Raw genomic sequence first — 24,639 nt, forward strand, 5'->3', positions numbered from 1 at the left:
CACCACCACTGTACTGTAGAGACTATATCATCACTACCACCACTGTACTGTAGAGACTATCACCACCACCACCACCGTACTGTAGAGACTATATCATCACTACCACCACTGTACTGTAGAGACTATATCACCACCACCACTGTACTGTAGAGACTATATCATCACTACCACCACCACTGTACTGTAGAGACTATATCATCATCACTACCACCACTGTACTGTAGTGACTGTATCACCACACCACCACCACCACTGTACTGTAGAGACTGTATCACCACCACCACCACTGTACTGTAGAGACTATTTCATCACTACCACCACCACTGTACTGTAGAGACTATATCATCACTACCACCACTGTACTGTAGAGACTATATCACCACCACCACCACTGTACGGTAGAGACTATATCATCACTACACCACTGTACTGTAGAGACTATATAATCACTACCACTGTACTGTAGAGACTATATCATCACTACCACCATTGTACTGTAGAGACTATATCATCACTACCACCACTGTACTGTAGAGACTATATCACCACCACCACCACTGTACTGTAGAGACTGTATCACCACCACCACCACCACTGTACTGTAGAGACTATACCATCACTACCACCATTGTACTGTAGAGACTATATCATCACTACCACCACTGTACTGTAGAGACTATATCACCACCACCACTGTACTGTAGAGACTGTATCACCACCACCACCACTGTACTGTAGAGACTGTATCACCACCACCACCACTGTACTGTAGAGACTATACCATCACTACCACCATTGTACTGTAGAGACTATATCATCACTACCACCACTGTACTGTAGAGACTGTATCACCACCACCACCACTGTACTGTAGAGACTATCACCACCACTGTACTGTAGAGACTATCACCACCACTACCACCACTGTACTGTAGAGACTATATCATCACTACCACCACTGTACTGTAGAGACTATATCATCACTACCACCACTGTACTGTAGAGACTATCACCACCACCACCACCGTGCTGTAGACTATATCATCACTACCACCACTGTACTGTAGAGACTATATCACCACCACCACTGTACTGTAGAGACTATATCATCACTACCACCACCACTGTACTGTAGAGACTATATCATCATCACTACCACCACTGTACTGTAGTGACTGTATCACCACCACCACCACCACCACTGTACTGTAGAGACTGTATCACCACCACCACCACTGTACTGTAGAGACTATTTCATCACTACCACCACCACTGTACTGTAGAGACTATATCATCACTACCACCACTGTACTGTAGAGACTATATCACCACCACCACCACTGTACGGTAGAGACTATATCATCACTACCACCACTGTACTGTAGAGACTATACCATCACTACCACCATTGTACTGTAGAGACTATATCATCACTACCACCACTGTACTGTAGAGACTATATCACCACCACCACTGTACTGTAGAGACTGTATCACCACCACCACCACTGTACTGTAGAGACTGTATCACCACCACCACCACTGTACTGTAGAGAGTATACCATCACTACCACCATTGTACTGTAGAGACTATATCATCACTACCACCACTGTACTGTAGAGACTGTATCACCACCACCACCACTGTACTGTAGAGACTATCACCACCACTGTACTGTAGAGACTATCACCACCACTACCACCACTGTACTGTAGAGACTATATCATCACTACCACCACTGTACTGTAGAGACTATATCATCACCACCACCACTGTACTGTAGAGGCTATATCATCACCACCACCACTGTACTGTAGAGACTATATCATCACCACCACCACTGTACTGTAGAGACTATATCATCACCACCACCACTGTACTGTAGAGACTATATCATCACCACCACCACTGTACTGTAGAGACTGTATCATCACCACCACCACCACTGTACTGTAGAGACTGTATCATCACCACCACCACCACTGTACTGTAGAGACTGTATCATCACCACCACCACCACTGTACTGTAGAGACTGTATCACCACCACCACTGTACTGTAGAGACTATATCATCACTACCACCACTGTACTGTAGAGACTATATCATCACTACCACCACTGTACTGTAGAGACTATATCATCACTACCACCACACCACCACCACTGTACTGTAGAGACTGTATCACCACCACCACCACCACCACTGTACTGTAGAGACTATATCATCACTACCACCACCACTGTACTGTAGAGACTATATCATCACTACCACGACTGTACTGTAGAGACTATCATCCACCACCACCACCGTACTGTACTGTATCACCACCACCACCACTGTGTACTATCACCACCACCACCACTGTACTGTAGAGACTATATCATCACTACCACCACTGTACTGTAGAGACTATATAATCACCACCACTGTACTGTAGAGACTATATCATCACCACCACCACTGTACTGTAGAGACTTTATCACCACCACCACCACCACTGTACTGTAGAGACTATCATCACTACCACCACTGTACTGTAGAGAATATATAATCACCACCACCACTGTACTGTAGAGACTATATCATCACCACCACCACTGTACTGTAGACTGTATCACCACCACCACCACTATACTGTAGAGACTATATCATCACTACCACCACTGTACTGTAGAGACTATATCATCACTACCACTGTACTGTAGAGACTATCAGCACCACCACCACCACTGTACTGTAGAGCCTGATCACCACCACCACCACTGTATGTAGAGACTATATCATCACTACCACCACCACTGTACTGTACTATCACCACCACCACCGTACTGTAGAGACTGTATCACCACCACCACCACCACCACTGTACTGTAGAGACTATATCATCACTACCACTGTACTGTACTACATCACCACTGTACTGTAGAGACTATATCATCACTACCACCACTGTACTGTAGAGACTATATCACCACCACCACCACCACTGTACTGTAGAGACTATATCATCACTACCACCACCACACTACCACTGTACTGTAGAGACTATATCATCACTACCACCACTGTACTGTAGAGACTATATCACCACCACCACTGTATGGTAGAGACTATATCACCACCACCACCACTGTACTGTAGAGACTATATCATCACTACCACCACTGTACTGTAGAGACTGTATCACCACTACCACCACCACTGTACTGTAGAGACTGTATCACCACCACCACCACTGTACTGTAGAGACTGTATCACCACCACCACCACTGTACTGTAGAGACTATACCATCACTACCACCATTGTACTGTAGAGACTATATCATCACTACCACCACTGTACTGTAGAGACTATATCACCACCACCACTGTACTGTAGAGACTGTATCACCACCACCACCACTGTACTGTAGAGACTGTATCACCACCACCACCACTGTACTGTAGAGATTATACCATCACTACCACCATTGTACTGTAGAGACTATATCATCACTACCACCACTGTACTGTAGAGACTATATCACCACCACTGTACTGTACCACCACCACCACTGTACTGTAGAGACTATTTCATCACTACCACCACCACTGTACTGTAGAGACTATATCACCACCACCACCACTGTACGGTAGAGACTATATCATCACTACCACTGTACTGTACTATATCATCACTACCACCACTGTACTGTAGAGACTATATCACCACCACCACCACCACTGTACTGTAGAGACTATATCATCACTACCACCACTGTACTGTAGAGACTATATCATCACTACCACCACTGTACTGTAGAGACTATATCACCACCACCACCACCACTGTACTGTAGAGACTATATCATCACTACCACTGTACTGTAGAGACTATATCATCACTACCACTGTACTGTAGAGACTATATCATCACTACCACCACTGTACTGTAGAGACTATATCACCACCACCACCACTGTACTGTAGAGACTATATCACACCACCACCACTGTACTGTAGAGACTATATCATCACTACCACCACTGTACTGTAGAGACTGTATCACCACTACCACCACCACTGTACTGTAGAGACTGTATCACCAACACCACCACTGTACTGTAGAGACTGTATCACCACCACCACCACTGTACTGTAGAGACTATACCATCACTACCACCATTGTACTGTAGAGACTATATCACTCACTACCACCACTGTACTGTAGAGACTATATCACCACCACCACTGTACTGTAGAGACTGTATCACCACCACCACCACTGTACTGTAGAGACTGTATCACCACCACCACCACTGTACTGTAGAGATTATACCATCACTACCACCATTGTACTGTAGAGACTATATCATCACTACCACCACTGTACTGTAGAGACTATATCACCACCACTGTACTGTAGAGACTGTATCACCACCACCACCACTGTACTGTACTATCACCACCACTGTACTGTAGAGACTGTATCACCACTACCACCACTGTACTGTAGAGACTATATCATCACTACTACCACTGTACTGTAGAGACTATATCATCACCACCACTACTGTACTGTACTATATCATCACCACCACTACTGTACTGTAGAGACTATATCATCACCACCACCACTGTACTGTAGAGACTATATCATCACCACCACCACTGTACTGTAGAGACTATATCATCACCACCACCACTGTACTGTAGAGACTGTATCATCACCACCACCACCACTGTACTGTAGAGACTGTATCATCACCACCACCACTGTACTGTAGAGACTGTATCACAACCACCACTGTACTGTAGAGACTATATAATCACCACCACTGTACTGTAGAGACTATATCATCACCACCACCACTGTACTGTAGAGACTTTATCACCACCACCACCACCACTGTACTGTAGAGACTATCATCACTACACCACCACCACCACCACTGTACTGTAGAGACTATATCATCACTACCACCACTGTACTGTAGAGACTATATCATCACCACCACCACTGTACTGTAGAGACTATATCATCACCACCACCACTGTACTGTACTATATCATCACCACCACCACTGTACTGTAGAGACTATATCATCACCACCACCACTGTACTGTAGAGACTATATCATCACCACCACCACTGTACTGTAGAGACTGTATCATCACCACCACCACCACTGTACTGTAGAGACTGTATCATCACCACCACCACCACTGTACTGTAGAGACTGTATCATCACCACCACCACTGTACTGTAGAGACTGTATCACCACCACCACTGTACTGTAGAGACTATATCATCACTACCACCACTGTACTGTACCACCACTGTACTGTAGAGACTATATCATCACTACCACCACTATCACCACCACCACTGTACTGTAGAGACTGTATCACCACCACCACCACCACCACTGTACTGTAGAGACTATATCATCACTACCACCACCACTGTACTGTAGAGACTATATCATCACTACCACCACTGTACTGTAGAGACTATCACCACCACCACCACCACCACTGTAGACTGTATCAGACCACCACTGTATCATCACCACCACCACCACTGTACTGTAGAGACTATATCATCACTACCACCACTGTACTGTAGAGACTATATAATCACCACCACTGTACTGTAGAGACTATATCATCACCACCACCACTGTACTGTAGAGACTTTATCACCACCACCACCACCACTGTACTGTAGAGACTATCATCACTACCACCACTGTACTGTAGAGAATATATAATCACCACCACTGTACTGTAGAGACTATATCATCACCACCACCACCACTGTACTGTATCACCACCACCACCACTATACTGTAGAGACTATATCATCACTACCACCACTGTACTGTAGAGACTATATCATCACTACCACTGTACTGTAGAGACTATCAGCACCACCACCACCACTGTACTGTAGAGCCTGTATCACCACCACCACCACTGTACTGTAGAGACTATATCATCACTACCACCACCACTGTACTGTAGAGACTATATCACCACCACCACCGTACTGTAGAGACTGTATCACCACCACCACCACCACCACTGTACTGTAGAGACTATATCATCACTACCACTGTACTGTAGAAACTATATCATCACTACCACTGTACTGTAGAGACTATATCATCACTACCACCACTGTACTGTAGAGACTATATCACCACCACCACCACCACTGTACTGTAGAGACTATATCATCACTACCACTGTACTGTAGACTATATCATCACTACCACTGTACTGTAGAGACTATATCATCACCACCACCACTGTACTGTAGAGACTATATCACCACCACCACTGTATGGTAGAGACTATATCACCACCACCACCACTGTACTGTAGAGACTATATCATCACTACCACCACTGTACTGTAGAGACTGTATCACCACTACCACCACCACTGTACTGTAGAGACTGTATCATCACACCACCACTGTACTGTAGAGACTGTATCACCACCACCACCACTGTACTGTAGAGACTATACCATCACTACCACCATTGTACTGTAGAGACTATATCATCACTACCACCACTGTACTGTAGAGACTATATCACCACCACCACTGTACTGTAGAGACTGTATCACCACCACCACCACTGTACTGTAGAGACTGTATCACCACCACCACCACTGTACTGTAGAGATTATACCATCACTACCACCATTGTACTGTAGAGACTATATCATCACTACCACCACTGTACTGTAGAGACTATATCACCACCACTGTACTGTAGAGACTATATCATCACTACCACCACTGTACTGTAGAGACTATTTCATCACTACCACCACCACTGTACTGTAGAGACTATATCACCACCACCACCACTGTACGGTAGAGACTATATCATCACTACCACTGTACTGTAGAGACTATATCACACTACCACCACTGTACTGTAGAGACTATATCACCACCACCACCACCACTGTACTGTAGAGACTATATCATCACTACCACCACTGTACTGTAGAGACTATATCATCACTACCACCACTGTACTGTAGAGACTATATCACCACCACCACCACCACTGTACTGTAGAGACTATATCATCACTACCACTGTACTGTAGAGACTATATCATCACTACCACTGTACTGTAGAGACTATATCATCACTACCACCACTGTACTGTAGAGACTATATCACCACCACCACCACTGTACTGTAGAGACTATATCACCACCACCACCACTGTACTGTAGAGACTATATCATCACTACCACCACTGTACTGTAGAGACTGTATCACCACTACCACCACCACTGTACTGTAGAGACTGTATCACCAACACCACCACTGTACTGTAGAGACTGTATCACCACCACCACCACTGTACTGTAGAGACTATACCATCACTACCACCATTGTACTGTAGAGACTATATCATCACTACCACCACTGTACTGTAGAGACTATATCACCACCACCACTGTACTGTAGAGACTGTATCACCACCACCACCACTGTACTGTAGAGACTGTATCACCACCACCACCACTGTACTGTAGAGATTATACCATCACTACCACCATTGTACTGTAGAGACTATATCATCACTACCACCACTGTACTGTAGAGACTATATCACCACCACTGTACTGTAGAGACTGTATCACCACCACCACCACTGTACTGTAGAGACTATCACCACCACTGTACTGTAGAGACTGTATCACCACTACCACCACTGTACTGTAGAGACTATATCATCACTACTACCACTGTACTGTAGAGACTATATCATCACCACCACTACTGTACTGTAGAGGCTATATCATCACCACCACTACTGTACTGTAGAGGCTATATCATCACCACCACCACTGTACTGTAGAGACTATATCATCACCACCACCACTGTACTGTAGAGACTATATCATCACCACCACCACTGTACTGTAGAGACTATATCATCACCACCACCACTGTACTGTAGAGACTGTATCATCACCACCACCACCACTGTACTGTAGAGACTGTATCATCACCACCACCACTGTACTGTAGAGACTGTATCACAACCACCACTGTACTGTAGAGACTATATAATCACCACCACTGTACTGTAGAGACTATATCATCACCACCACCACTGTACTGTAGAGACTTTATCACCACCACCACCACCACTGTACTGTAGAGACTATCATCACTACCACCACTGTACTGTAGAGAATATATAATCACCACCACCACTGTACTGTAGAGACTATATCATCACCACCACCACTGTACTGTAGACTGTATCACCACCACCACCACTATACTGTAGAGACTATATCATCACTACCACCACTGTACTGTAGAGACTATATCATCACTACCACTGTACTGTAGAGACTATCAGCACCACCACCACCACTGTACTGTAGAGCCTGTATCACCACCACCACCACTGTACTGTAGAGACTATATCATCACTACCACCACCACTGTACTGTAGAGACTATATCACCACCACCACCGTACTGTAGAGACTGTATCACCACCACCACCACCACCACTGTACTGTAGAGACTATATCATCACTACCACTGTACTGTAGAAACTATATCATCACTACCACTGTACTGTAGAGACTATATCATCACTACCACCACTGTACTGTAGAGACTATATCACCACCACCACCACCACTGTACTGTAGAGACTATATCATCACTACCACTGTACTGTAGACTATATCATCACTACCACTGTACTGTAGAGACTATATCATCACTACCACCACTGTACTGTAGAGACTATATCACCACCACCACTGTATGGTAGAGACTATATCACCACCACCACCACTGTACTGTAGAGACTATATCATCACTACCACCACTGTACTGTAGAGACTGTATCACCACTACCACCACCACTGTACTGTAGAGACTGTATCACCAACACCACCACTGTACTGTAGAGACTGTATCACCACCACCACCACTGTACTGTAGAGACTATACCATCACTACCACCATTGTACTGTAGAGACTATATCATCACTACCACCACTGTACTGTAGAGACTATATCACCACCACCACTGTACTGTAGAGACTGTATCACCACCACCACCACTGTACTGTAGAGACTGTATCACCACCACCACCACTGTACTGTAGAGATTATACCATCACTACCACCATTGTACTGTAGAGACTATATCATCACTACCACCACTGTACTGTAGAGACTATATCACCACCACTGTACTGTAGAGACTGTATCACCACCACCACCACTGTACTGTAGAGACTATCACCACCACTGTACTGTAGAGACTATCACCACCACTACCACCACTGTACTGTAGAGACTATATCATCACTACTACCACTGTACTGTAGAGACTATATCATCACCACCACTACTGTACTGTAGAGGCTATATCATCACCACCACCACTGTACTGTAGAGACTATATCATCACCACCACCACTGTACTGTAGAGACTATATCATCACCACCACCACTGTACTGTAGAGACTGTATCATCACCACCACCACCACTGTACTGTAGAGACTGTATCATCACCACCACCACTGTACTGTAGAGACTGTATCACCACCACCACTGTACTGTAGAGACTATATAATCACCACCACTGTACTGTAGAGACTATATCATCACCACCACCACTGTACTGTAGAGACTGTATCACCACCACCACCACTGTACTGTAGAGACTATATCATCACTACCACCACTGTACTGTAGAGACTATATCATCACTACCACTGTACTGTAGAGACTATCACCACCACCACTGTACTGTAGAGACTGTATCACCACCACCACCACCACCACCACTGTACTGTAGAGACTATACCATCACTACCACCATTGTACTGTAGAGACTATATCATCACTACCACCACTGTACTGTAGAGACTATATCACCACCACCACTGTACTGTAGAGACTGTATCACCACCACCACCACTGTACTGTAGAGACTGTATCACCACCACCACCACTGTACTGTAGAGATTATACCATCACTACCACCATTGTACTGTAGAGACTATATCATCACTACCACCACTGTACTGTAGAGACTATATCACCACCACTGTACTGTAGAGACTGTATCACCACCACCACCACTGTACTGTAGACTATCACCACCACTGTACTGTAGAGACTATCACCACCACTACCACCACTGTACTGTAGAGACTATATCATCACTACTACCACTGTACTGTAGAGACTATATCATCACCACCACTACTGTACTGTAGAGGCTATATCATCACCACCACCACTGTACTGTAGAGACTATATCATCACCACCACCACTGTACTGTAGAGACTATATCATCACCACCACCACTGTACTGTAGAGACTGTATCATCACCACCACCACCACTGTACTGTAGAGACTGTATCATCACCACCACCACTGTACTGTACCACCACCACCACTGTACTGTAGAGACTATATAATCACCACCACTGTACTGTAGAGACTATATCATCACCACCACCACTGTACTGTAGAGACTGTATCACCACCACCACCACTGTACTGTAGAGACTATATCATCACTACCACCACTGTACTGTAGAGACTATATCATCACTACCACTGTACTGTAGAGACTATCACCACCACCACTGTACTGTAGAGACTGTATCACCACCACCACCACCACCACCACTGTACTGTAGAGACTATATCATCACTACCACCACCACTGTACTGTAGAGACTATATCATCACTACCACCACTGTACTGTAGTGACTGTATCACCACCACCACCACCACTGTACTGTAGAGACTCTATCACCACCACCACCACTGTACTGTAGAGACTGTATCACCACCACCACCACTGTACTGTAGAGACTATTTCATCATTACCACCACCACTGTACTGTAGAGACTATATCATCACTACCACCACTGTACTGTAGAGATTATATCATCACTACCACCACTGTACTGTAGAGACTATATCATCACTACCACTGTACTGTAGAGACTATATCATCACTACCACCACTGTACTGTAGAGACTATTTCATCACTACCACCACCACTGTACTGTAGAGACTATATCACCACCACCACCACTGTACGGTAGAGACTATATCATCACTACCACTGTACTGTAGAGACTATATCATCACTACCACCACTGTACTGTAGAGACTATATCACCACCACCACCACCACTGTACTGTAGAGCCTATATCATCACTACCACCACTGTACTGTAGAGACTATATCACCACCACCACCACCACTGTACTGTAGAGACTATATCATCACTACCACCACTGTAGTGACTGTATCACCACCACCAACACTGTACTGTAGAGACTATATCATCACTACCACCACTGTACTGTAGAGACTATATCATCACTACCACTGTACTGTAGAGACTATATCATCACTACCACCACTGTACTGTAGAGACTATTTCATCACTACCACCACCACTGTACTGTAGAGACTATATAACCACCACCACCACTGTACGGTAGAGACTATATCATCACTACCACTGTACTGTAGAGACTATATCATCACTACCACCACTGTACTGTAGAGACTATATCACCACCACCACCACCACTGTACTGTAGAGCCTATATCATCACTACCACCACTGTACTGTAGAGACTATATCACCACCACCACCACCACTGTACTGTAGAGACTATATCATCACTACCACCACTGTATCACCACCACCAACACTGTACTGTAGAGACTATATCATCACTACCACCACTGTACTGTAGAGACTATCACCACCACCACCACCACCACTGTACTGTAGAGACTATATCATCACTACCACTGTACTGTAGAGACTATATCATCACTACCACCACTGTACTGTAGAGACTATATCACCACCACCACCACCACTGTACTGTAGAGCCTATATCATCACTACCACCACTGTACTGTAGAGACTATATCACCACCACCACCACCACTGTACTGTAGAGACTATATCATCACTACCACCACTGTAGTGACTGTATCACCACCACCAACACTGTACTGTAGAGACTATATCATCACTACCACCACTGTACTGTAGAGACTATCACCACCACCACCACCACCACTGTACTGTAGAGACTATATCATCACTACCACCACTGTACTGTAGAGACTATATCACCACCACCACTGTACTGTAGAGACTATATCACCACTACCACCACCACTGTACTGTAGAGACTTTATCACCACCACCACCACCACTGTACTGTAGAGACTATCATCACTACCACCACTGTACTGTAGAGAATATATAATCACCACCACCACTGTACTGTAGAGACTATATCACCACCACCACCACTGTACTGTAGAGACTATATCATCACTACCACTGTACTGTAGAGTCTATCAGCACCACCACCACCACTGTACTGTAGAGACTGTATCACCACCACCACCACTGTACTGTAGAGACTATATCATCACTACCACCACCACTGTACTGTAGAGACTATATCACCACCACCACCACCACTGTACTGTAGAGACTGTATCACCACCACCACCACCACCACTGTACTGTAGAGACTATATCATCACTACCACTGTACTGTAGAGACTATATCATCACTACCACTGTACTGTAGAGACTATATCATCACTACCACCACTGTACTGTAGAGACTATATCACCACCACCACCACCACTGTACTGTAGAGACTATATCACCACCACCACCACTGTACTGTAGAGACTATATCATCACTACCACCACTGTAGTGACTGTATCACCACCACCACCACTGTACTGTAGAGACTATATCATCACTACCACCACTGTACTGTAGAGACTATCACCACCACCACCACCGTACTGTAGAGACTATATCATCACTACCACCACTGTACTGTAGAGACTATATCACCACCACCACTGTACTGTAGAGACTATATCATCACTACCACCACCACTGTACTGTAGAGACTATATCATCATCACTACCACCACTGTACTGTAGTGACTGTATCACCACCACCACCACCACCACTGTACTGTAGAGACTGTATCACCACCACCACCACTGTACTGTAGAGACTATATCATCACCACCACCACTGTACTGTAGAGACTGTATCATCACCACCACCACCACTGTACTGTAGAGACTATATCACCACCACCACCACTGTACTGTAGAGACTGTATCACCACCACCACTGTACTGTAGAGACTATATAATCACCACCACTGTACTGTAGAGACTATATCATCACCACCACCACTGTACTGTAGAGACTATATCATCACTACCACCACTGTACTGTAGAGACTATATCATCACTACCACCACTGTACTGTAGAGACTATATCATCACTACCACTGTACTGTAGAGACTATCACCACCACCACTGTACTGTAGAGACTGTATCACCACCACCACCACCACCACTGTACTGTAGAGACTATATCATCACTACCACCACCACTGTACTGTAGAGACTATATCATCACTACCACGACTGTACTGTAGAGACTATCACCACCACCACCACCACCGTACTGTAGAGACTGTATCACCACCACCACCACTGTATTGTAGAGACTATCACCACCACCACCACTGTACTGTAGAGACTATATCATCACTACCACCACTGTACTGTAGAGACTATATCACCACCACCACCACCACTGTACTGTAGAGACTATATCATCACTACCACTGTACTGTAGAGACTATATCATCACTACCACCACTGTACTGTAGAGACTATATCACCACCACCACCACCACTGTACTGTAGAGACTATATCACCACCACCACCACTGTACTGTAGAGACTATATCATCACTACCACCACTGTAGTGACTGTATCACCACCACCACCACTGTACTGTAGAGACTATATCATCACTACCACCACTGTACTGTAGAGACTATCACCACCACCACCACCGTACTGTAGAGACTATATCATCACTACCACCACTGTACTGTAGAGACTATATCACCACCACCACTGTACTGTAGAGACTATATCATCACTACCACCACCACTGTACTGTAGAGACTATATCATCATCACTACCACCACTGTACTGTAGTGACTGTATCACCACCACCACCACCACCACTGTACTGTAGAGACTGTATCACCACCACCACCACTGTACTGTAGAGACTATTTCATCACTACCACCACCACTGTACTGTAGAGACTATATCATCACTACCACCACTGTACTGTAGAGACTATATCACCACCACCACCACTGTACGGTAGAGACTATATCATCACTACCACCACTGTACTGTAGAGACTATATAATCACTACCACTGTACTGTAGAGACTATATCATCACTACCACCATTGTACTGTAGAGACTATATCATCACTACCACCACTGTACTGTAGAGACTATATCACCACCACCACCACTGTACTGTAGAGACTGTATCACCACCACCACCACCACTGTACTGTAGAGACTATACCATCACTACCACCATTGTACTGTAGAGACTATATCATCACTACCACCACTGTACTGTAGAGACTATATCACCACCACCACTGTACTGTAGAGACTGTATCACCACCACCACCACTGTACTGTAGAGACTGTATCACCACCACCACCACTGTACTGTAGAGACTATACCATCACTACCACCATTGTACTGTAGAGACTATATCATCACTACCACCACTGTACTGTAGAGACTGTATCACCACCACCACCACTGTACTGTAGAGACTATCACCACCACTGTACTGTAGAGACTATCACCACCACTACCACCACTGTACTGTAGAGACTATATCATCACTACCACCACTGTACTGTAGAGACTATATCATCACTACCACCACTGTACTGTAGAGACTATCACCACCACCACCACCGTACTGTAGAGACTATATCATCACTACCACCACTGTACTGTAGAGACTATATCACCACCACCACTGTACTGTAGAGACTATATCATCACTACCACCACCACTGTACTGTAGAGACTATATCATCATCACTACCACCACTGTACTGTAGTGACTGTATCACCACCACCACCACCACTGTACTGTAGAGACTGTATCACCACCACCACCACTGTACTGTAGAGACTATTTCATCACTACCACCACCACTGTACTGTAGAGACTATATCATCACTACCACCACTGTACTGTAGAGACTATATCACCACCACCACCACTGTACGGTAGAGACTATATCATCACTACCACCACTGTACTGTAGAGACTATACCATCACTACCACCATTGTACTGTAGAGACTATATCATCACTACCACCACTGTACTGTAGAGACTATATCACCACCACCACTGTACTGTAGAGACTGTATCACCACCACCACCACTGTACTGTAGAGACTGTATCACCACCACCACCACTGTACTGTAGAGAGTATACCATCACTACCACCATTGTACTGTAGAGACTATATCATCACTACCACCACTGTACTGTAGAGACTGTATCACCACCACCACCACTGTACTGTAGAGACTATCACCACCACTGTACTGTAGAGACTATCACCACCACTACCACCACTGTACTGTAGAGACTATATCATCACTACCACCACTGTACTGTAGAGACTATATCATCACCACCACCACTGTACTGTAGAGGCTATATCATCACCACCACCACTGTACTGTAGAGACTATATCATCACCACCACCACTGTACTGTAGAGACTATATCATCACCACCACCACTGTACTGTAGAGACTATATCATCACCACCACCACTGTACTGTAGAGACTGTATCATCACCACCACCACCACTGTACTGTAGAGACTGTATCATCACCACCACCACCACTGTACTGTAGAGACTGTATCATCACCACCACCACTGTACTGTAGAGACTGTATCACCACCACCACTGTACTGTAGAGACTATATCATCACTACCACCACTGTACTGTAGAGACTATATCATCACTACCACCACTGTACTGTAGAGACTATATCATCACTACCACTGTACTGTAGAGACTATCACCACCACCACTGTACTGTAGAGACTGTATCACCACCACCACCACCACCACTGTACTGTAGAGACTATATCATCACTACCACCACCACTGTACTGTAGAGACTATATCATCACTACCACGACTGTACTGTAGAGACTATCACCACCACCACCACCACCGTACTGTAGAGACTGTATCACCACCACCACCACTGTATTGTAGAGACTATCACCACCACCACCACTGTACTGTAGAGACTATATCATCACTACCACCACTGTACTGTAGAGACTATATCATCACTACCACCACTGTACTGTAGAGACTATATCACCACCACCACCACCACTGTACTGTAGAGACTATATCATCACTACCACCACTGTACTGTAGAGACTATATCACCACCATCACCACCACTGTACTGTAGAGACTATATCATCACCACCACCACTGTACTGTAGAGACTATATCATCACTACCACCACTGTAATGTAGAGACTATATCACCACCACCACTGTATTGTAGAGACTATCACCACCACCACCACTGTACTGTAGAGACTATATCATCACTACCACCACTGTACTGTAGAGACTATATCATCACTACCACCACTGTACTGTAGAGACTATATCACCACCACCACCACCACTGTACTGTAGAGACTATCACCACCACCGCTGTGTATCCTGATGATAATGATATTATCCGGATGTAGATGTAGTAAAGCCGTATTTCTGACACTGTGAATAATCAGTTAACTTGATTGCCAGCCTGCTCCATGCCAGTACAGAAAGGAGTTGGCTAAAGCAGAAACAGAATGGCATCCATGCTATTACAGTGCCTTCAGAAAGTATACACACTTTATACACATTTTGTTGTGTTCCAGCCTGAATGTAAAATGTATTACATTTGTCACTGGCCCACTCACAATACTCCCATAATGTCAAATTAAGAAAAAATGAAAAGCTGAAAATATGTTCAACCCCTTTGTCGTGCAAAGCCTACACAAGTTCAGCAGTTAAACAAGACACATAATACGTGGCATGGACTCACTCTGTGTGCAATAATAGTGTTTAACATGATTTTTAAATAACTGCCTCATCAGTGTACCCCACACATACAGATAATTGTAAGGTCCCTCAGTCGAGCACTTGAATTTCAAACACAGATTCAACCACAAAGACAAGGGAGGTTTTCCAATGCCTCGCAAAGAATGGCACCTATTGGTAAAGGGGTAAAAATGAAAAAGCAGACATTGAATATCCCTTTGAGCTTGGTGAAACTATTAATTACACGTTGGATGGTGTGTCAATACACCCAGTCACTACAAAGATGCAGGCATCCTTCCTAACTCAGTTGCCAGCGAGGAAGGAAACCGCTCAGGGATTTCACCATGAGGCCAATGGTGATTTTAAAACAGTTACAGAGTTGAATGATGTGATAGTAGAAAACTGAGGATGGATCAACAACACTGTAGTTACTCCACAATACTAACCTAATTGAAAGAGTGAAAAGAAGGAGGCCTGTACAGAATAAAAATGTTCCAAAATATGCATCCTGTTTGCAACAAGGTACTGCAAAAAATGTGGCAAAACAATGAATTTTTCTCCTGAATACAGTGTTATGTTTGGGGCAAATCCAATACAACACATGACAGAGTACCACTCTCCATATTTTCAAGCATAGTGGTGGCTGCATCATGCTATGGGTATGCTTGTAATCGTTAAGGACTGGGGATTTTTCAGGACAAAAAAATAAACTAAATGGAGCTAAGCACAGGCAACATCTTAGTGGAAACCCTGGTTAACTCTGCTTTCCACCAGACACTGTGAGATGAATTGACCCTTCAGCAGGACAATAACGTAAAACACAAGGCCACTTTGACATTACAGAGTATTTTGTGTAGATTGATTTGAATCCATGTTAATCCCACTTTGTAACAACAAAATGTGGAAAAAGTCAAGGGGTGTGAATACTTTCCAAAGGCACTGTATATTCCCATTCATATCGTATATGACAATTCATTATACTTACATATAATAATGATGATAATAATAATAATAATAATGTAATGCATTTTTAAAGTGCTTTTCATTATACTGAATATTCTTAAAGTGCATAAAAAAATATAAAATACATGGACCCGGCTAGACAGGGCAACTGACACAAAGAACCCAGCTGATGCTACAAAAGACAAGGAGCTAGGTCCCGGGGGCGTGGAGGAGCTACACATTCGTCTGATGTGGCTGTCAAAGGTCAGGGAGGAATCAAGCTGTACAGGCAGATTGGAATCTGAGGGGGAGAGAGGAGCGTTCTGTCCTGCAATGATGAGGTGTGTTAACGGTGAGTGCTGGACCTGGTGGGGGGTGCCAAGAAGTAGGGCCTCAGTTTTGCTGCTGTTCAGTTGAAGGAAGTTTTGCTTCATTCGTGCCCTTATCTGCTCACGGCAGGTGTTCAGACGGGCACTTGCATCATTTTTAGATACAGCTGGGTGTCATCAGCGTAGCACTGCAATCTGATTCCATGCCGGCTGATGACACGACCGAGGGGGACCATGTACAGGACAAACAGGATGGGTCCAAGAACAGATCCTTGTGGGACACCACAATACTCATACTCAGTCCTGTCTGATAGGTAGGAGTGGAACCAGCTCAGAGCTGATCCAGACAGTCTGATGGTGTCCTGGGAGGCGTTCCAGGAGGATGGGGTGGTTGACAGTGTCAAACACTGCTCTTAAGTCCAGGACGATCAGGAGACAGGGAGAGCCTGCAGCCACCATCAGCAGGTCGTTGGTGACCTTATTGCCTTATTGGTCTTGTCCCGGGTTCAGGTGACCAGATGATCAGAAGTTCATGCTTGATTTTCAGGGGATCTTGGACCACCATATTGTGTCGCTATTGAGTTATAAACATTGAGAAATATACAGTGAAATGTTTTGGTGTGATGGAAAATACAATCAAAAGAAACTGGAAAGAGATTGGTGGGAAGTGTGGCTTCATTAGCTTGGATGGCTTCATCAGTGAACAGTGATGCCAATACCTCCAGCTATGTGTGACTCAGACACACACACACACACACACACACACACACACACACACACACACACACACACACACACATTCTGTAGCAGATTGAGTGGCAGAGTGCAAAGCCTGCTGGAAGCACCGTTGGGGTCTAGTGAGTAGGTAAACACAAGGCAGATAGGGGATAGTGAGGAGGAGAGAAAAAGATGTTGAGGTTGAGAGACAGGAACAAGTGAGTGGGTGAGAAATTACAGGTGGTTGAAAGAGCAGAGGGAGAAGAGGCTGAAGAATGGGAACAGGGGAGAAAGAGGGAGCTACAGGAGGTGGAGAGAGATGAAAGGAGGTAGGGAGGATAGTAGGGAGAGGGATGGAGGAAGAGGAGGAAGAGAGGGAGATGAAGAAGAGAGACAGGTAGAGTGGAGGAGGCAGAGGGGGAGAGGGGGAGGTGAGTGATGAAGGGAGGGATGGAGGGAGGGAGTGAGAGGAGACTGAGGAGGAACGGGGAGAGAGAGATGGAGGGAGGAGGAGGAAGGAGAGGTGTTGGGAGCTGGTGGATGAGTCATCAGTCTGATTTACAACAGAGACTTAAATCCTTGGTAGCTGTCACAGTGCTGCAGCGAGAAAGGTAGGGATGGATGGAGGGAGGGAAAGGAGGGGAGGATAGGGAGAGAGGGAGGGGGCAGAGAAGAGAGGGGGAAGAGAGAGAGTGAAAGATGGAGGGAGGGAGTGATGGAGGGGAGGAGAGGGAAGGATGGAGGGATGGATGGGAAGGAGTGGAAAGAGAGAGAAGGAGGGAGGGGAGGTGAAGAACAAGGGATGGAGGGAGGAAGGGGAGGAGAACAGAGGGGGATGACATGACAGAGAGGTACCAGTAGGGTCCTCAGGGTGGGTCTTCAGGACCAGAGGATCTGGTAGAGTAGTGATTCATTCAACACTTTTCATCTGCCTACACTCTTCCCTAAGGGGAGTGTAATGTTATTTTCCCCTATAGCTTTTATATGTGGATGTTTGCTTTATCTTTTATATTACTGTAAAACACTATTTTTTATAAGATATCTGTCAGTATGACTGCACAGTGTGTTTATGATGTACTGGGCCGCATTGATATATAGTAGGGCATTTTTATGTTAGGAAATGGATAGAGTGGATAGCGGGCCCCATAACTTTCAAATCCTATCCCCTTTCCCCTCGCTCATAGATCTGAAATAACTAGATGAATGTAAATTATGTCAATAGGCCTCCAATAGCCAGGTCACTTGGAAGAACCAAAATGGAACAGGGCCATAGAGTCACACTGTGCTTTACCCTTCCTAACTGGAATGAATGTTGTTGTTGTCTTTTCAAGGGCGGATGACATCCAGCTCTGCAAAGACATCATGAGTCTGAAACAGGAGCTGAGGAAGGTGGTAACTGTACCAGGTAACTAACAGCAACAAATAGAGACAATCACAATCACAACAGTTCCACTGCCCATAGCTATCCTACCAAATAACAGGCAGAAAAATGTACCATATATCAACTATATATCTGAGGTATATATTTTTAAGCAACAAGGCACGAGGGGTGTGGTATTAGGCCAATATACCACGACTAAGGGCTGTTCTTAGGTGCGACTCAACATGGATTGCCTGGATACAGCCTTTAGCAGTTGTATATTGGCCATATACCACAAACACCCGAGGTGCATTATTGCTATTATAATAAGGATTGGACCCTTTTTTCCCCCCGCCTAAAATTACATACAAATCTAACTGCCTGTAGCTGAGGACCTGAAACAAGGATATGCATATTCTTGATACCATTTGAAGGAAATACTTTGAAGTTTGTGTAAATCTGAAATTAATGTCGGAAAATATAACACATTAGATCTTGCATCTTTGAAATGCAAGAGAAAGGACAAATGTAATATTCCAGGTTAGGCAACTATTGAATTTGGCCACTAGATGGCAGTAGTGTATGTGCAAAGGTTTAGACTGATTCAATGAACCATTGCATTTCTGTTCATATTGTTGTATCAATACTGCCAAAATGTGCCTAATTGGTATATTAATATATTTAAGTTCATAATTGTGCACTCTCCTCAAACAATAGCATGGTATTCTTTCACTGTAATAGCTACTGTAAATTGGACAGGGCAGTTAGATTAACAATAATTAAATTTTTCTGGCCATATCCGATATGTCCTGGGAAATGTTCTTGTTACTTACAACCTCATGCTAATCACATTAGCCTACGTTAGCTCAACCATTCCTGCAGGGGGGGGACACTGTTCACGTAGAGGTTAACAAGATTTTAAGCTTTCTGCCCATATCAGATATGTCCTGGGAAATGTTTTTGTTACTTACAACGTTATGCTAATCACATTAGCTCAACCTCCTCGCAGGGCACCAATCCCGTAGAGGTTAAACTGGTTACCAACGTCATTAGAGCAGTAAAAATAAATGTTTTGCCATAACTGTGATATACCACTACTGTCAGCCAATCAGCATTCAGGGCTCGAACCACCCAGTTTATCAATAACCATATATCCAGGTAACTAACGGCAACACAGACTTCACAACACCTCCACTGGCTGCCCTCTCCTGTCCTATCGCCTTTCCTATCCTACCTGGCAACAGAGAGAAAAATTTACCATATAGTATTAACCATATTTAACTACAGCCAAGAAATCCACTTCATCGCCCTCCCCTGTCTTATTCTACCCGGCAACATAACAGGGAGAAAAATCCCTCTAGGAAATAGAACAAGCAAATCAGGATGTATCCTCAATGTACCCTTAGCTTAGCCAAATTGCTTATGCATGCTGTAGAGCACGTGTCAAACTCATTCCACGGAGGGTCGAGTGTCTGCGGGTTTTCACTCCCCCCTTGTACTTAATTGATGAATTAAGGTCACTGATTAGTTAGGAACTCCCCTCACCTGGTTGTCTAGGTCACCCCTGCAGTAGTGAGTATAGATCCAAAAATAGGGTAGAGGAGAAAAACTGCTACCGTATGCAGCTACCCACTGTTACATATTGAGGTGATTTGTGGGTAGGTTCACTGCGGTAAAGTAGCCGCACAATTGATTGTAACTCTCAGGGACATGGGAGAGTTATGGGGGGGGGGAGGTTCTTCCCCTCAGGTAGTTTAGAGTAGGCACAGTCATAATGGCCACACAGGCACACAAACACATGCACGCATAGCTAACCGTAATTGGCTATATGAGCCAATGGTCCATTTCCTGAGACTGTGGCCAAAGATTATTTCAACAAATACTACTTTATTTATACTTTCCTCCACAAATGATGTTATAGGTCTATTTGTGTCCACGGCTGAAAGCAGAGGGAGTCAAATAGCCACTACAACCTCACAACTCTACAACGTCACAGTCTAGAGTTAGCTGTCTAGCTAGCTGTCCAGGCTAGTTTATCCTTTTACTTGTGAACTTGTGATGACATAGTGACTGGATCTGTATTAGTGATCATCTGGAATCGCAACAAACAAGAACAATGGAATTAATTGTTCATTAGAGCATACATAAAGCCTACATACTGTACAGATGCCATACTGATTACATAGAAGCTAAATCCAGTACATGATTCATGACCTTCATTGACATTTAGAACACCATTCACACATTCCAAATCAAATCTAATTCCTTACACCATTGAGTCATAATATACCATACTCTATGTATCAATATGTATGTGACCCAACAAGCTCTGTTATTACCTCAGTACAGAGAAAGGCCCTAGCCCCTCTGCTTTTCCTTTTCCATTTGACATTCCCATTTCTGCATCCGTCTATGCGTTCCGGGAACACTGTGACTCCAGGGAATGGCTGTACGGATCCAGTTCTATCCCGGTGGGAGAGAAAGAGCTGGGACTGCACTCCTCTCCTGGCTGGTGCCTCAGCTTTCCCACCTACTATTACTACTGTCAACAACACTGCACACTGTTTTCCATCTATTGCAGTGTGTGTATGTATGTATGTGTGTGTGTGTGTGTCTCAGTCTATCACTGGGTCCCACAAGGATGCGTGCTCAGCCCTCTCCTGTACTTCCTGTTCACCCATGACTGCGCAGCCATGCACGCCTCCAACTCAATCATCAATGCACACAACAGTAGTGGGCTTGAATACCAACGATGACGAGACAGCCTAAAGGGAGGAGGGAGCACTCTGAATGTGGTGTCAAGAAAACAACCTCTCACTCAACATCAACAAAACAAAGGAGATGATCATGGACTTCAGGAAACAGCAGAGGGAGCATCCCCCTATCCACATCAACAGGACAGTAGTGGAGAAGGTGGAAAGTTTTAAGTTCCTCGGCTTACACATCATGAACAAACTGAAATGGTCCACCCTCACAGACAGTGTGGTGAAGAAGGCGCAATAACGCTTCTTCAACCTCAGGAGGCTGAAGAAATGTGGTTTGTCACCTAAAACCCTCACAAACTTTTACAGGTGCACAATTGAGAGCATCCTGTCGGGCTGTATCACCCACTGGTACGGCAACTGCACCGCCCTCAATTGCAAGGCTCTCCAGAGGGTGTTGCGGTCTGCACAACGCATCACCGGGGGTAAACTACCTGCCCTCCAGGACACCTGCAGCACCCAATGTCACAAGAAGGCCAAAAAGATCATCAAGGACAACCACCCGAGCCACTGCCTGTTCACCACGCAACCATCCAGAAGGCGAGGTCAGTACAAGTGCATCAAAGCTGGGACTGAGAGACTGAAAAACAGCTTCTATCTCAAGGCCATCAGACTGTTAAACAGCCATCACTAATACAGAGAAGCTGCTGCCTACCTACAGACTCAAATCATTAGCCACTTTAATAAATGGATCACTAGTCACTTAAAAAAATATGCCATTTTAATAATGTTTACATATCTTACATTACTCATCTCACATGTATATACTGTATTTTATACCATTTATTGCATCTTGCCTATGCCGCTCGGCCATTGCTCATCCATATATTTATATGTACACATTCTTATTCCATCCCTTTACATTTGTGTGTATTAGGTAGTTGTGAAATTGTTAGATTACTCGTTAGATATTACTGCACTGTCAGAACTAGAAGCACAAGCATCTTGCTACACTCGCATTAACATCTGCTTACCATGTGTATGTGACCAATAAATTTGATTTGATTTCCGTGTGAAGGTCAGGGGAATTACGTCGAAATCCTTTCCAGGGAATTGGATACAGAGTTTATGACTATACGACTGCTTATGCAAATTAACCCATTGGGCTCTGGTCAAAAGTATTGTCCTGTGTAGGGCATAGGGTAACATTTGAGATGAATTCCATTAATATACGACTGCTTATGCAAATTCCCCCATTCAGACAGGACATCGCATCATTGAACAGCATTTGCATATTTTGTCTCCCGATTAGTTCTCATGAATTAAACACGAGGAGGACTATTTAAGAATCTAAATATCTAGGACTCTATTCAATCCGCAACGCAGAAGTTCAGCTTTACAGCATGATTGAAATTTAAAGGCAATGTCCCGCTTAGGCAGAGACTGCATTCACGGTATCACAGCATATGTTGGCTCAACTGGAAATCACCTTT

At 44.5% G+C, this 24,639-nt stretch overlaps 1 protein-coding gene across 1 annotated transcript in view; it reads left to right on the plus strand.

The window, feature by feature from the left end:
* LOC115143542 (bMERB domain-containing protein 1-like) overlaps positions 1 to 24,639 on the plus strand; it is a 70,996-nt gene that overhangs the window by 42,322 nt on the left and 4,035 nt on the right. The window contains exon 3 of the mRNA XM_065001466.1: positions 20,416 to 20,489. Coding sequence (XP_064857538.1) covers positions 20,416 to 20,489 — 74 coding nt within the window. The remainder of the gene's footprint in view (positions 1 to 20,415; positions 20,490 to 24,639) is intronic.

This window comes from Oncorhynchus nerka, linkage group LG15 (assembly GCF_034236695.1).
Source record: "Oncorhynchus nerka isolate Pitt River linkage group LG15, Oner_Uvic_2.0, whole genome shotgun sequence".
Taxonomy (NCBI): Eukaryota; Metazoa; Chordata; class Actinopteri; order Salmoniformes; family Salmonidae; genus Oncorhynchus; species Oncorhynchus nerka.